Source organism: Hippocampus zosterae, unplaced genomic scaffold (assembly GCF_025434085.1).
Source record: "Hippocampus zosterae strain Florida unplaced genomic scaffold, ASM2543408v3 HiC_scaffold_162, whole genome shotgun sequence".
NCBI classification, from domain to species: Eukaryota; Metazoa; Chordata; class Actinopteri; order Syngnathiformes; family Syngnathidae; genus Hippocampus; species Hippocampus zosterae.
The window spans coordinates 1-15,507 of NW_026262793.1; the positions used below are offsets into that span (position 1 = coordinate 1).

General features: G+C 48.5%; 1 protein-coding gene across 1 annotated transcript; it reads right to left on the minus strand.

Annotated features, from left to right (window-relative positions):
* Positions 1 to 5,877: 5,877 nt before the first annotated feature.
* Positions 5,878 to 8,058, minus strand: LOC127594478 (putative pre-mRNA-splicing factor ATP-dependent RNA helicase DHX16). Its single transcript, XM_052056340.1, is given in 10 exon segments — positions 5,878 to 6,002; positions 6,005 to 6,085; positions 6,088 to 6,151; positions 6,154 to 6,231; positions 6,233 to 6,285; positions 6,288 to 6,342; positions 6,345 to 6,709; positions 6,712 to 7,062; positions 7,065 to 7,214; positions 8,031 to 8,058. Coding segments are annotated over 10 exon segments (1,350 nt in total).
* Between the last annotated feature and the right edge of the window lie 7,449 nt (positions 8,059 to 15,507).

Below are 15,507 nucleotides of genomic sequence, written 5' to 3' on the forward strand. Positions count from 1 at the left end.
TAACGCGGTTGTTTGAAACGGAATAAAGTTAATCTATAATAGATGGAGAGCAGGGAATCCAGGGAGGAGAGGCTCGAGAGGTTTAACGCCCTGCCTGGTCAATAATCAGGGGGTTTAGGAGGACTCCTGAGGACGTTTAGCTCATCCAGAGGATCAAGCAGGACACCAGCGCTAAATCGAGCAGAAGTACGCCAACAATTCTCGGAATTTTGTGTATCACTTTCCTCTGCTCGTGCTTGCGAGGAAGAAGAGGAAACTATTGAAATAAAAGAAATCAAACTCGTCAAGGCCCGTTCTACAATCTCTACTCCCAAAACCATGAGCTTCACGAGCAGTACAGCAAGGAGTTCGGGAGGTCAACAGTCTCCGAGGCCCAAAGTCATGAGCCTTGACCTGCGAGCCCACTAGAAAAGCAGCAGAACCTTAAAGCTTAAGACAGAGACATCAGATCACCTCAAGAGAAAGACTACGAATAAAAGGACATTCCTAGAAATCCCTCAAAAGACCAGACTGCAGCCTTTGAACCTTGAGGATCACAAACTTCCAAGAATCAAAGAAGTGAGCAAGCTCGATATCTGCCTAAAGGGCAGCTCCCGCAACATTGTTCCTCGCATGCGGACCGAAAAAGACGAAGGGCAGTCTGCCAGCCTGCGGGTGCTGAAGCGGCTCGGCAAGGAGCCAGCTTGGCGGGCGGTCTGATTTTTGGCACAATATAATACTCGATGTAACAGCTCACAGAATACTCAATCCTCGAGTGTGCCCCCACTGACCAGCCCTCACCCCCAACAAGCTGCTGGCCTCGCACCCTGCCACCCCCTCACCCGCTCGAGATCCGCCTCCTCAAAAGGTCATAACTCACTCCCCCATACTTGCCACACTGACTACCTGCAAACACCTGCTCCCGAGCAAGATCCTGCAGTCCGACTTTGAGGAGGATGCGTTTTTGGTATGCGAGAATGGTGGGAAGGCCAGACTAAAGGACAGGATCGATGGCATCAGAAAAGAGGGGAATTGCGCTAACAGTGTTTGAAAGGGTGGTGAGGGCGGTTGATAGTCTGCATAAGCAGGGGGTGGTGCATGGCTAGATATGTGGATAGACTGTATGGCTGGACTAAAAGAACCATCCTTTTCTCGATCCGTTGTTATAGCCCCGGCCTCTCACTTAACTGATCTCAGATCGCAGAAGCAATCTCACCGAGCCTTTGACTACCTCTCCCCGCGACTGTTCTTCCAACTGTTCTACTGCAGGTGCGACCGGCCCGACGGCTTCTAGCTGCAGGACGATATCTGGGCACTAGGAGTCTTACACGAGCAGTTATCAGCCCTCCCGCCTACAAGCAAAAGCACATTGGATGAGCAGGCCCTGGCATACTGCAGAAAAGGCTGGGATGAAAAGTCCCTGATGAAATTGGGAGTCTGTCAGGCCATCGCGGAGGAGCTGGCTTTGATCAACGAACTTCCAGTACAACTAATCGAGTATTGGGGGTTCTGACGAAATCGCTAATATTTTGTTCTCGGGGTGTGCGACTCTCGACTATATTTTAGGGATACTGTAGAAGCGGACTCAGCCCCTGCCAAGTTGACGAAGAGGTGTTGCCGTAGATCCAGCCCGGTCCTTATTCCAGTACAGCCCCGCCCCAGCTGAAACCGTCTCATATTCAAAGTCATAGCTGCTGAAACACCAGAAACGGATATCTTTACATCTTGTCAAAGTACTGGTTTTAACAACTGTTCATCCCTTACTGTCAAGGTCGGGGAGACAAGCCAGATCATATCGCTACGGGATTGCGATATTCTAGGGCGTGCTCGTTGTGACAGCAGAGCAGTCTTGTTATCTGCTATCCTTCTGAATAGGAAGTTAAGAGGGGTATCCTGGAACTACGCATAAACGGTGATTGCTTGAGATTGACATCTCGCTTGCGTTTCTGGACTGGCAGAAACCCTTTTTCGCATATTCGAAAAGTCATGACAAGACAAAAACTATAAAAGTGGAGGTCTCGACTTCACCCCAAAAATAAAATCACCCAGCCGATCAAAAGACACCACGTCGACATGCCTCAAAGCCAAGTCCAGCTGCAGATAGACCCTCAAGACCAGTGCCTTCGGGATTCCTTAAGAGCCACTGACAATGAAATGGGACAGCTGCTGCCAAGCTGAAATCTAGGCTTTCTTATTGACTATTATTAATGTCACTTTCGAAAAGGGAGGCTACTGTAGCGCTGGCGTATAGGATGTAGGGCATTGAATGATCGACCACCTGCCTTACGCCGATCAGGCCACTCCCTAGGAGTTAGAGGACGCGAGGCGTGCTATCGATGCAGAACTGGGCTCGGTCTCTTCCGAAAGGAAGAGCATTATCTAATGAAGGGCTGGGTTCGTCCTTGGCTTCAGGCAGAGTCTTTGAAAAGATAGGGAGTATTGATATAAAAGAGGCGGTCTTTGCCAAGCTTGACGAAAGAGGTGGACCCTTGCGAATGGCTGAGCAGGCAAATCTGGCCTATTAATACCAGCTGCTCAGAAAGACAGCCTTGAGACCAAACTGCTGTACAGCCAGGCCGAGGCAGACACCTAAATGAGCTGCCTCCTCTCAATCCGAGACCACTTCTCCACCTCCAACCACACCCTAAACAATAACTAATCGCCATCCACAAAGCCGCAAGCTCCAGCAACTCGAGTTCAAATAGCAACTCAGCGCGCCTTGCACCGACGATCGCTGGTCTAGCAGGAGCAGTCACCTGATGATTTCGTTATTATATGGTGAAGGGCGACACAGCTTGTTTTGAAGAGGGTGGGGGTTGCTGGGCTTAGGGAGGTTGAGATGCCGGAGGTGGGTAGGGCAGGGTTATGGTGGAGGTTAGGGCTGCGGTTGTTAACCCTTCTGACAGGCTTCACTTTATGGGGAGGTATGGGGTGAACCGGTATCCTTGCGGCATGGGGTTCAGAAGGAAGCGGGTCGCCTGAACGGAAAGCTGAAAGGCGCAGGTACAAACATGATCAGAATCGCGTACATCGTCAGACCAGTCCCTAACACTCCTTTTCCTACAGCACCCACGCAATCGTCCCAGAATGCCAGCTGCTTTAAAATCGACTAGGGGATATCTTATACCTAAGCCTGCGGGTTGATGATCAACCCTCTCACTGCGATTTGTTTTCGGAAGTGGCTAGGACCCTCAATATCAGGATGTTGTTTATAATGCTCCGGGGGCGGCGGTTTCTAGGCTGTTTCAGCAGTTTGCGGGGTAGTTTTAGCGGTTGTGAGGTGGGGCACGGGATGAAGCTGTGTAGAGGGAGATGTAAGGGCGCTGGCTTTTTTTTGGATGCAGTGGGCGGGAATCTTCTGAAATACTTAGCAAATTAGGCGTTGGATCAATCATGCTAAGTTACGGCTATCTTTCCGGACAGACATTAACGAAAATTGACTCCTTACAACCTGATTTTCAAGAAGCAGCAGATCCAAGGGTTTTGGCTACCTTACGCCTTACCTAACCATCCCGAGGCACTTCCCTTGCTGGCCCAGGCTGCAAACCTCCATGAAACTGCAGGCCGACCTGCCCAAAACAAAGCTGCAGGCCTGGAAAGACGCCATCCTTGCAAGGAAACGAGTGATTATTAGATCTAGAGTCACCGAAAATGGAAGATGAGGGAGGTGGAGCGTCGCCGGCTGACCGGCTACAGATACCGGTCTGTCTTGACGATGACGGGGCTGGGAGGTGTTCGGCATCAGCAGGGAAATTGGTATGCTTTTGATTCTTGTCCTGAAGGGACTCGATACTAGCCTTCTTTTTCTTTTTTGATTTATGATATAGAGCGGCCTGGTCTTATAGGCAGGTTCCCATACTATTTGTTTCACCTTGATCCGCCGGGCAGGAGCCTTCAGTCTCTTGATCGTCGGGATTTCGTACAGTTCTGCGCACTGATTCTTCTTTTCCACTGGCATTTTTAATGAAAGAAATATGGATGCTTTTTAGCACGAGAAACCTGAGCATGCGCTGGCGATCATAAGGCAGAACTCAGAAAAAACCCGAGGGGCTGGCTTTTTACCTTTTAAAACGAAACGAGGCATGCTGCTTCCTAAGGCCGATTGCTGATCAGGCTATGGTGCCTTGAGCGCGCGTCAGAGGTGCTCAAAGAATGCAACGAGCTCTTGCTCAGCCAGCTGAAAGAGAAAGAGTCTCTATACTGCCAGGATGGATATCCTGCGAGCAGATTCATGTTACAGCTGCAGCGAGCTGCAATCCAGTCACAGCTGGGCGAACACGAAGAAGCCACCAAATCAGCCAGTTCGGACTCTAGCCTCGATTACGAACTCATCAGGCTCTACGAACATGTAGGGAAGGAGCTTGAGCAGGAAGGCTTTGGAGATGCTGACTAGATCTGTTTTGGAGGGGTCATGGGAAGGTGGCTAACCGAATATCAGCATAACTGAAGGACATCTTGACCACTCCAAAGCCAATCTACTAAAGAAAGCTAAGTTTGTTGTTCCTGGAAGCATTAAGCTAAGGATAACGAGAAAGAAATCAGAAAGATATTTCCGAACCGGCAGCTTGTTCCAACCGTTTTTGTAAAGAAAAAGCCTGTGCTAAGCTAAGATTTCAGCATCGGTTCGATGATAGTATTGGCTCCTCTAGAAGAAATACCTTTAGAGCGTAGCAGAGTCGATATGCTTCATCTGCTGACCACCACAGTTTCCTGAACGGATTTTCATCTATCTGCCTGCTATTTTACTATTTCTAATTAAATTTACAAACTCAAGGATAAAGTTTAAGAATCTCATTACAATTTGCTGGTGGCTTTGGACTTCGCCTTTCGGTTTTTTGATATCGATTGTTCCTATAGGAAGAGTTTAGTCAACCACTATTTCTCGAGGTACAAAACGAAATTATAAGTGGTCAGTGAAGAAAAACACTGTCCTCGTATCTGACGATAACCCTTAATCCCACCCGCCCAAGAAAAAAAGCACAAGCCGACAAAAGCAAAGACGCAAGCGTAAAGCCAACTCGAAGCATTTGTTATGAAAGTATTTTTTTATGAATTTTCAGAAGAAAGCAATGCCGTATTCGCCGCAGCCACAGAAAGACTTGATTTCTTGCCAAGATGACTTTGGCGATATTTCTTCTAGAGGATGAATAGGCTCGTCAGCGTACCTTCACGGTACCTGAACTCAGCCACGCTACCAGTTTAAAGCCTACTGCTGACAGATGACACTGAGTCGAGAGCAGGGTAAAACCTGATCGCAGACTCATCCTGACCACGGACTGGCAAGGCTCGTAGTACCTTCCTCCTCTTATCATGAAAATATCCGTTATAACTGATAAGGGGGTCATTGCTTTATCCCGAGATACAGCTGCGGATCTTTTAATGGGGGCTACTTCGGCAGCCACTCAGGTTCGATTCTTGAGACGGTCCGGATGTAATCGTGTGAAGTAAGGACCATCTAGGAGTAGACGAGGAGGGGAGGCTGCTAGTTGAATAGCGATGAACTGGATGGATATCCACAGATTTTGTAGCCGGACAGTTCGGTAACTCCGTCTGGCTTTCTGCGCTATGTTCATGAAGTACCCTGAAAGAACACATTTTATAATATTGTCGTCGTTTTATTGCTTAGTGCAGGATCCTCAACGTCAACCCCCTGCCTTTCTAGATTCGTTAGAACTGGCCTTGGCCTCTCTAGCCCTTGCCAGAGATTTCTGCTGTAAGTAGTTTTCGAGGGCCCATTGGGACTACATTAATTTGCGGACCATTGCTCAAAGACATTAAGGAGCGAGAGATGGTCGCCCCCAGGCCGATAGAATGTCTTTTTGGCTTTGTCTGCAGCCAGCTTATGTTCTCTAGGCCTGAAAAAGACTGACCCTGCGACGGTCATCATCGCAGCAATTGCTAGCGCCTGTTGCACACATCGATGCTGTTATCCCGACAGAATAACTTCGCCAGGAGGGGGTCGACTGGAAATTCGCTCATATTGCGCCCGAGGGCAGTCAGTTCCCCTTTTTCATTAAGCGCGCGAGTTGATAAAGCTGTTCAAGTGCCTTGACCAGCAGCTGGTGGTTGGGAAGGGTCCATGAATCAAATTCTACGAGGTTGTCCACCCCAAACTTTTTAAAAGCAGTACCACGCTGGACAGGTTGGTCCTTTTAATTTCGGGAACAGTGCTTTACCTAGAGCTCATGCTGGTATGTGAAATGTGGTGTACAGCCGGAAGCATTTCCCAGCACTGACACGGCCAGCCCGGCCATGCTCTCTGGTTAGCAGAGGCTTTGGAGATTGGGGTGGCCACGAGAGATTCTGTGCGGTCTTTGGGTTATATGTGTTTTGCTTGACCAACCCGCAGTCCACTACGAACACTCTATACCATCGATTGTTATACTTGTCTCAGCGATGTTGGTGGCAAGCACGACCTTCCTGGCGTTGCGGGGGGTCGGCTGGAATATCTTTTTTCGTAGTTCGACAGGCAGGGCAGAGTAGATCGGCAGGACCAGCATTCCCAGCACGCCTGTTCCGAGACTCTTGACTCTTGCTGTAAGCGTCTCTAGACAAGTTTAGATTTCCTCCTGGCCTGTCAAGAACAGAGGATGTCGCCGGGGCTACTGAGTCACATGGATTTGCATGATTGTGATGATCGCTGCCTCGAGGTAGTCCGCTCCGGAGCAAGGAGCGTAATATATGTCTACTTCGAACCTCCGTCCTGGCACGTTAATCAAAGGCGCGCCTTAGAAAAAGCAGAAAATTTATCAGCCTGCAAAGTCGCGCTTGAAATAACAAGTTTTAAATTGTGGTTGGCTTTGAGCAGATCTTTGAGCAAAGTGAGGAGGATGTCAGTATGCAGTGACCTTTCATGGGCCTCATCCACTATAAGCAGTGAGAAGTTCGAGAGCATCGGGTTGCGGGACAGTTCTTTTATAAGCATCCCGTCTGTCATATACTTTATGACCGTGGACTCGCTTGTCTTGTCTTCAAACCGGATAGAGTACCCGACCTCCTGCCCGAGCTAACAGCCCATCTACTGTGCCACTCGAGTAGCCACACTGATAGCGGCCACCCTCCTCGGCTGGGTGCAGGCGATCACCCCGTCGTTGCGTATCCTGCCTAGAATGCGAACTGTGGCAGCTGCGTGGTCTTTCCACTGCCGGTCTATCCGACTAGAATTGTCACGGGGTTGTCCCGGATGAGAGAGAGGATATGCTATCGGTAGGCCCAGATTGGCAATGCTTTTCGGGCTTTGACAGTTGCGGGCTCTTATTAGGGCTCGCTTTATGTCAAGGGACTTGAAGGAACCTGGCCTTGGGCCAACTGCTGTTTTTTGTGATGATGCCTTGCGGCTTTCAATAGCCTGGCCTCCTCTTCCTTCAGCAACAGCTATCTCCTTTAAATAGCCTTTAGAACATCTGCCTTCACGAATTATTTTTTTAGACCTATAGAAGATCATAATGCTTACGACCTTCCTGCTCGATATCATCAATCGTCTTATACCTCATCTTAGCACGCCCCACCAAGTTCTCCTACCAATCCTTGCCTTCAAGCCTTTCAGGTCGAGACCCTTTCAACTTCTGTTATTCCCTTTCTTTCTGGGATAGAGCGAGCACTTCCGGCGGAACGTAAACCATCTCATCCGTGAGAGACAGGTCTTGCTCGGCCACTCTCAGAACTTTTTCATTCAGCTTTCTGAGTTATGCCTCTTGCTTGGACAGAACCTGGTCCGGGTACATCAGCTTGTCTTCATTAATTTGTCTCCTGAGAAGCTAGGTTTGTTGGATTTTCCGTTTGCTCAAGTATTGTTGCCGGCTTTATTCAATCAATCCTGGTAGCAAGGCTTTCTTTTCATCCTTGCTGCTGACCAACGTCTGCCTCTGCAAGTCTCCTTTCCTGGCCTTCGCTCGTTCAGCGGCCTGCCGGATGATCTCCTCACGGCTGGATTGCTGTTACTTCCCAGCCTACTTTTTGTCAATTAAGTTCTGCTACTGCCGAATCGGCTTTACCTCCTCATCTATGAAGACCTTTCTGGGGGCCTACAGAAGTTGGTAATCTTTCCTTACACGCGAGGACGGGAATCATCTGTAGCATTGCCTAGCCTGAAATACAGCTATTCAGCAAGATCAATCATTTCCAAGCACAGGGTCAACCTCCCCAAGCTGCTGCTTGAGCGTGCTAAGAGATCCCGCCTTTTTCGCCAGTTCCTGCACGAATTATACCTCGATCGGGCTGAGCCTTACCCTCCTAAGTGACAGCTGGCTGCTTAACCATTCCAAACTCATATTTCAATACACAATCAGGAGAGTGCGCGTTTCGCGCATATGGAAATACATGAAGTTTCAGAGCCGACTCCTTAGAGTGCTTTTCTCGGTCGTGGAGCAGGTAGAGGGCTATTAGTTTGCAAGGAAGAAGAAGGATGGTGGTGAGGATGGCCAGGTTGTAACCGATTTCAAGGTTGATACTAAGCTCGCCCGAGGCAGGAGGGTTCCACCACCTAGTCATTTAAAAAACAGCCAGCACAGGTCCGAAACAATCACAACAACATCCAGTAAAAATGCTACCCCACATAGATTACTGTCCGAGACCCACTCGAATACAAAGATACTTGCCAGACATACTGCGAATAGTAAGTTCTGGAAGAGAGGCTTGCCGAAGCTCTGTAGTATTTATAGCAATAGTAGGAGATATGAGATTGCTAGCAGTGTGTAGTATTTCCATGGTTACCAGTCCTGCAGCTACTGGTGATCATCCTTCTATTGATTTTATTTCCCCCTTTTAAACGCCTTTTCAAGGACTTCTTTTTCAATCTTATAGTCGAGCAGCGTCTCTTTTGACTCTATGATCCGCTCTTGCAAATTGTTCAACTAGTTTGATAGCTGCACAAATTAAAGTCCGTTTTGACTGCCGCTTTAGGAAAGTGCCCTTTAGAGCCTTTTACGCTGGTTTAGTAGGGTCTAGTTCGCATGCTATTCGCTGTCGATCCTCTGCAGAAGAATGTAGTGCGCGTAGGCTGCGATGCTGCTGAACTCTTTGATACTCACTCGCGATGCAGACGTGGCCTGGCATTGCTCGATGAGATCTTCATAAAGATCTTCAGGAAAGTGGTTGTCTAGCAATCGATTAAGCACCTGCTTAAGCTGCCCGGTGGTCAGACTGTCCGAGGAGGAAACCCCCTGAGTTTCGAAGGCCAGAAGGATATCCGCCTGTTCGAGAAGGCATTCAAATTAAATCAGAACCCGAATTCACCCCTCAATTGAAAAAATCTGTTTAAATCAGCAATTAATAAATGTTGAATTTCAATTTCGACTTCGTGAAGTCGCCTGCTGTCGACCGGGCAGATGCGAGGCCTGAACGAGTTCATCACGGATATCCGGAACTGCAAGGACAAGGAAAGTGAGAATAAAAGGGTGGATGAGGAGATCGCCAAGATCAGAGACAAGTTCCTGGGCAAGGGACTGGACGGCTATCAGCGCAAGAAGTACGTCCTGCAAGCTCATCTACATCCCACATCCTCGGGTACGAAGTGGACTTCGGCATGAAGAGGCTCTGGTGCTGATCTCGTCTTCGACGTATTCCGAGAAATGCGTAGGATACATTGCCGCCTCCTTGCTGATCTCGGAGAGGCAGGCGGATGTGTGGAAGCGCATTGGAACGTTTATCCTCAGTGACTTGGCTTCGGGGGTGGAGGTTAATGTCTCGCTGGGGTTGGTGGCGGTCGGCACTCTGGCCCCCGAGCCCTTGGTCCAGGCTCTAGCCCAGCCCGTGCTCCGCATGGCCCCTGACCTCTCACAGCCTCGCACTCTCTGTTCGTGCGCAAGAAGGCAATGCTTGCGCTTCTGAGGGTCTATCGAAAATACAGTGACCTCTTTTGGAGATATCAAGCACCTGGGCCCACACATGGCGAATGCCTTTGAGACGAGGCTGGTGTCGCTGGGGTACATGTCGGCGCTGGTGTCGCTGCTGATCGGGCTGGGAAGCATTGGAGGCGCGGATAAGTTTGTGGGAGTGTCAGGGGAAGGTGGTGAAATGTTTGCAAAAGTTGGTGCTCCACAAGGACTGCTCCGAGGAATACCTGTATTACCAAAGCGCCAACCCTGGCTGCAGGTCAAACTGCTCCGAGCCCTACAAATGTGGGGCCTGCCCGCAGATCAGGCCATGCTTACTCTCGTCTCAGAATGCCTCAGCAGGATCATCTCAAAGACCTAAATCTCAAAGACCGCAAGCAATCGGGCCAACTCCGAGTTTAGCATATTTTTCGAGGCGGCTGGGTTGGTCATCCATTACGGAAAGGCCTTCCCTGATGTGCGAGTCAAAAACGAACTGGCCTCGATTCTTGCAAGCTCATCAACACTAAAGACGCTAACCTTAAATACCTGGCGTTAGACGGTGCAGCGAAATATCTGGCCAACATCGGAGGCAACTTCGATGACCACCTGTCTCGCATCTTAAGCTCGCTGACCTAAAACGACATCTCGATCCGCAGCGATCCTTGGATCTTCTCTTTTTGATGGCAGGGGGAGGACACTGCAGGCCGGATCGTGGACGAACTGCTGGGCTACCTGGAGTCACTGCGCAGACCCGAAGATCAAAGACGAGTTGGTCTTAAAGGTAGCGATCCTGGCCGAAAGGTTCGCGAAAAACCAGGTGTGGTATGTGGACGTGATCGTCCGGCTGCTAGGCTCGGCCGGGGACTACGTAACGGACCGATATCTGGTTCCGCATCGTGCAGCTGATCACAGGCTTCGGCAAGTACAACCTCGAGTTACAGGCCTACGCCACCCACAAACTCTTTGGAGCCATGATGCTGGCACATGTCAACTAGAATCTCCTGAAGATAGGGTGCTTCGTGCTGGCCTAGTTCATGGACCAGTCTCCGATCTGCCTCAAGAATACGGAGAGGTTGGTCGACACCCTTTATAAACATTTTGGGGCGCATGGGAATGTCGCCAAGAAGATGATACTTAACGCGATTGCCAAGATCGCAGCCCGTGCTCCTGTGGCCTCACCGAAAGTCCAGTTGCTACTGCAATCGGCCTTTGAGGATCACAACCCCGACGTCCAACAGCGAGCCGTCGAATATTTCGTTCTACTAAGCGAAGACCCTGAGGCCGCAGCAAAAGTGCTATAAAAAAGCCCACCCTTCAGTTAAGAGCAGCAGCAATATAATCCTCTTCTCAAAAGACTATCCGGTAGCAAGGGCAAATCCCTTTCAGACTCGAAATAAGAATAGGCCAAGCTTAAATCAAGCACCCTTAGCACCCACTTTCTCGCCAGCCATCCTCTATACCCCCACTGTAAGGACCGCCTCTGCCATACGGGCACAATGCGCTCCCCCCGAAAACTGTAATTCTCAGACGATCTGAGGGCCAACCTGGCCAAAACCTAGGGATAGTGCAGCGGCTTCACTTTTCAGCAGAAGGTCAATAAAGGAGTCCTTGAGATGATGATCACGGTGACTGCTCTAAACGAGAAGATAGAGTTTACGGTCTCTCAGACGGCAGGGCTGCAGGTTGTGGTGTCACCGATTCGATATGGAGACCATCCCCAGCTAATCGTCAAGGCTCAGCTTTCAGGTGAGCCTCTAGACGTCGCCAGAGGCAGTCATTCGTGGCGAAAGTGGAAAATCGATGACCGTCGCCCTGCCCATCTTCACAAACAAATTTTTAAGTGTGAGTGTAGCTTTCCCGAGAGAAATACGAACAGTTTTACCAAGAGTTCTCGACCGATAACAAAGCTTACCATAAAAATTGATTGGTTCCATCGATTCTAGGTACCACCTCTTGAATTTCTGAAGAAAACGGGTGCCATGCTCAGTTCGGTGTGCGGGCTGAAGGTGACCCCGCACCCCAACATGCAGGCCCTCACCAGCATATGGGCCTGCGGGCAGACAACTGTGCGAGGGCAGACTCTGCCTGTGATCCTGGAAGCGCAGATATACAATCAATAAAAAGGTTGGGTCCGGCTGTCAGGCCGCTCAGGGAGTCCCGCATTGCTGGCAGGCCTCTATCAGCTTGTCGAGGACCTCCTATGATTGCGATGATGAATGACAAGATATAATTTTTATTAACTATTTTCAGATTTTCCACAATATTTTTAAGTAACTTTTTATAGCGATATATTTTTACCTCTTAACTCTCTTTTAAGCCAGCGCCAGGTTTATTGTTTTTTAGTTGGTAAGTTATACTTAAAGTCTTTTTTACTTGCTACATAAATTTCAGATCAATGAGCAATTCCTCTACACTGTCGGCCACTGAAGCGAACTTTGGAGTCTTTATGAAGTTCGCCCTAAGCATTGATTGATCAATTATAATGATGACACTTGATTATAATACCAAAAATCTAGATAAAAATCAAATAAAATTTTGGATAGGCCAACTTGGAGATACCGTAGATGTTGGATGTTGTTCAAAGGTTTTAAAGACGTAAATCGGTGACCTTAGTTCTGCTTTTTAAACAAAGACCTCAAAGGAATTTTCATTTGTTATTAGGCTCCTCGTATGGAAGGGGTGAACATTGGGCCCAATTTCATCTTATTTACTCCAACTCTTTTCAAGTCATAAATTTGATATTAACGAAATAAAGATGAAATCAGATCTAAATTATTGTATGGACTACTCAAAAATTGTATCAGATAAGTAGCTAAGAAAGTTGATAGAGGATGATGAAAAGATAACGCTATCGGCTGAAATCAGCAAGTACAATAGCAAAAAATAAGTGCCAGTCCCGGATCCTCGTGCTGACCAACAAGGCGATCTATAATATGGCTCCAAAAGGCTTTCTGTTCATGTTCAAAAGCCGACTGCGCCGGAGAATACCCTATCAGTCCGTCATAGGCATGACGGTGTCCAGGTACGGATCAGAATTCGTCATTCACATCCGCAAAGAGCATGATTATCGGCTTTCCTCCAAGTCCCACAAACTGGAGTATGTTAAGCTGATCTGCCAGGATATGTGCAGAACGAAAGGGCGAGATGCCGTGCTTTTACAAAGATGACCTTGCGCTGATCGAATTTACAACCACGGTTGCGGATTGCAAGAAAGGGCACGTCTAGGATGCCAAAGGAAAAGCCTGTCATGCTGACCCCAGAAAACGTTCTTTCCAATGCCGAGGTCAAGGCCAGCACGACCTTAGTATTTTCCAAAAAGGGCTTACTGAGACCCGTCTCGAATCATTTCGGCTGGTGAAGACGCTAGGAAGAGGAGCATTCGGAAAAGTGATGCTTTGCTAAAAGGACGACACCAAAGAGTACTACGCAGTCAAGTCAATACGCAAAGAAAATTTGATCACCACAGCAACGGTGGACAAGTGATGGCAGAGCGCCGCATACTGGAAACAGTCACCCACCCTTTCATCATGTCCTTGCAATACGCATTCCAAACCAAAGAGAAGATCTTCTTCATCATGCGATTTATAGCTGGCGGGGAATTGTATTTCCACCTTAAAAAGAAAATCAGGTTTAGTGAGGCCCAAGCCCGTTCTATACTGCCCAGCTGATCCTCGCACTTTAATATCTTCATAAGGAGGGTTACGTCTACAGAGACATAAAGCCCGAAAACATCTTGCTGGACCTGAATGGCTATATTTACGTGACTGATTTTGGTCTGGCGAAGCCTCTGAAGAGAGTGAAAGGACTTATACAACAGTCGTACCGCGGAGTACATGTCCCCTGAAATAATCAGCCGAAGCGGGCACTGCCACGCCTCTGATTGGTGGTCGCTCGGGATCCTGGTCTATGAACTCTGCCATGGAAGAAGTCCATTTTTCCATTCGAACGATAAAAGGATCTATTAGAATATCTGTAAGGCTGAGGTAGTGTATCCGTAGAATAGCAAGCTTTCGAAGTAGGGGAGGAATTTTATTGCCAGTTTGTTGGTAAAGCAGCAGGAAAGAAGGCTGGGTTTTGGAGGGGCTGAGGAAATTAAAGCGCATCCCTGGCTGAAGGATATGGATTGGCAAGGATTGCTGGAAAGAAAGCTCAAGCCCGAGTACATTCCCTAACCACTTGACGAGTAGGAGCTTGAAAAACTCGAGAACTTCGATAGCCAAATAACAAAAGAAGTGGCACTTAACTCGGTCGTCCAGAAGCCAGACCTGATCCTCCTCAAGAAGTACGAGCAGTAGTTCGAGGGGATGAGCTTTATGCCATAGTGACATAAATTGAATGATTGTGTTGTTGAAAAGAGGCAACAAAATCCTGAAAGAAAGTCGGGCAGCCAGCCAGCGTCTCTAGAATATCAACCAGAGGCTGCGATTCAAGGAGACTGTCTCAGACAGGCTTTAGCTCCAGAAAATTCTTGAGAATAAGCAGGAGGCATCCAGGCTTGCCCAGAAGACCGCTCAGTCCTGTCCTTACCAGAGCCGACCCCGAGTTCAAATCATTTCTGGACCGCTACAAAGAATCTCACCAAAACCTAACTTTCCTCGATCTGAGTCATTACGCCAAAGATTTCTAATCTTTCCGAAACCTAAAGAATCTCAGCAAAGAGGAGAGGTAAGTAATCGAGTAATTTAGGAAGCGAAGGATGGAGCAAAGGGCTCGCGACTATACGAGAAATGAGGAAGCGGCTTAACTAAAGAATATTAGGCCAGACTCCGAATTCAAAAAAACATAATAGGAGCAACATTCTTATCGCTTTCAGAAGGCAACTCATGTGAAGCTTTCTCAAGGCCCTTTTGGTATCAACGACCACTTCGTTACCCTCATCCTCGACCGGGATTCTACCTGCCAAATTACTACGCTCAATCGGATTCGACATTTCCGGTACCTAGTTTTCATGGGCAACTGTAATGGAGTCGTAAGCTACGGCCGGGGACAAGGCAACAATTTCGAAAAAGCCCTGACGAACAGTTTGATCAATGCGAAAAAGAACCTGATAGCTGTAAAATACGATCCTATTCACACTTTCCCGCAGGATATCTGGGCACGGTTTCAGAATTATCAGTGTAATTTTCAGTCGAGAGGTGGGTTCAACCCTTGGGGTCATCCCCTGATGGCACTGATGATCACTTTGTCAGGGTGTGTCGATCTACGATTCGACGTAAGACATCGTTCGAAGAACATGTATGGCCTTGTCAATGCTTTTTTCAAAGTGGTCACCAAAAACCAGACCCCGCAAGACCTCAGCTAGGCCCACGGCTTCAAAGTGTACAGTCGTAGCTGGAGGAAGCCCAAATAGCCATACCGGGAGATGACCCCGCTGTCGGAGCTGCCCGACCTATGACCCGATATTTATGAAGTGATCATGCGCTAACGGGGTTGAATTCAAACTGTATGAAAGAAGGAACGATGTCCAGAGCGGAGATGATACGCTGGGTCAACGCCAGGGCCAGAACCCCTGTGCTAAAGGTCGAGGAGCTGGGATCGGGAATCGCCTTCTGCGAGATCTTCGAAAAGTACATGCCGGGGAGTATCAACCTCACCCGGCTTTCGAGAGGAAAGACCGAATACGATTTCATCAGCAATTTGAAGCTTTTACAGCAAGCCCTGCTCAGGCATCGGATCGAAAACCCCCTTGAAGTGCCAGCCTTACCAGATCGAA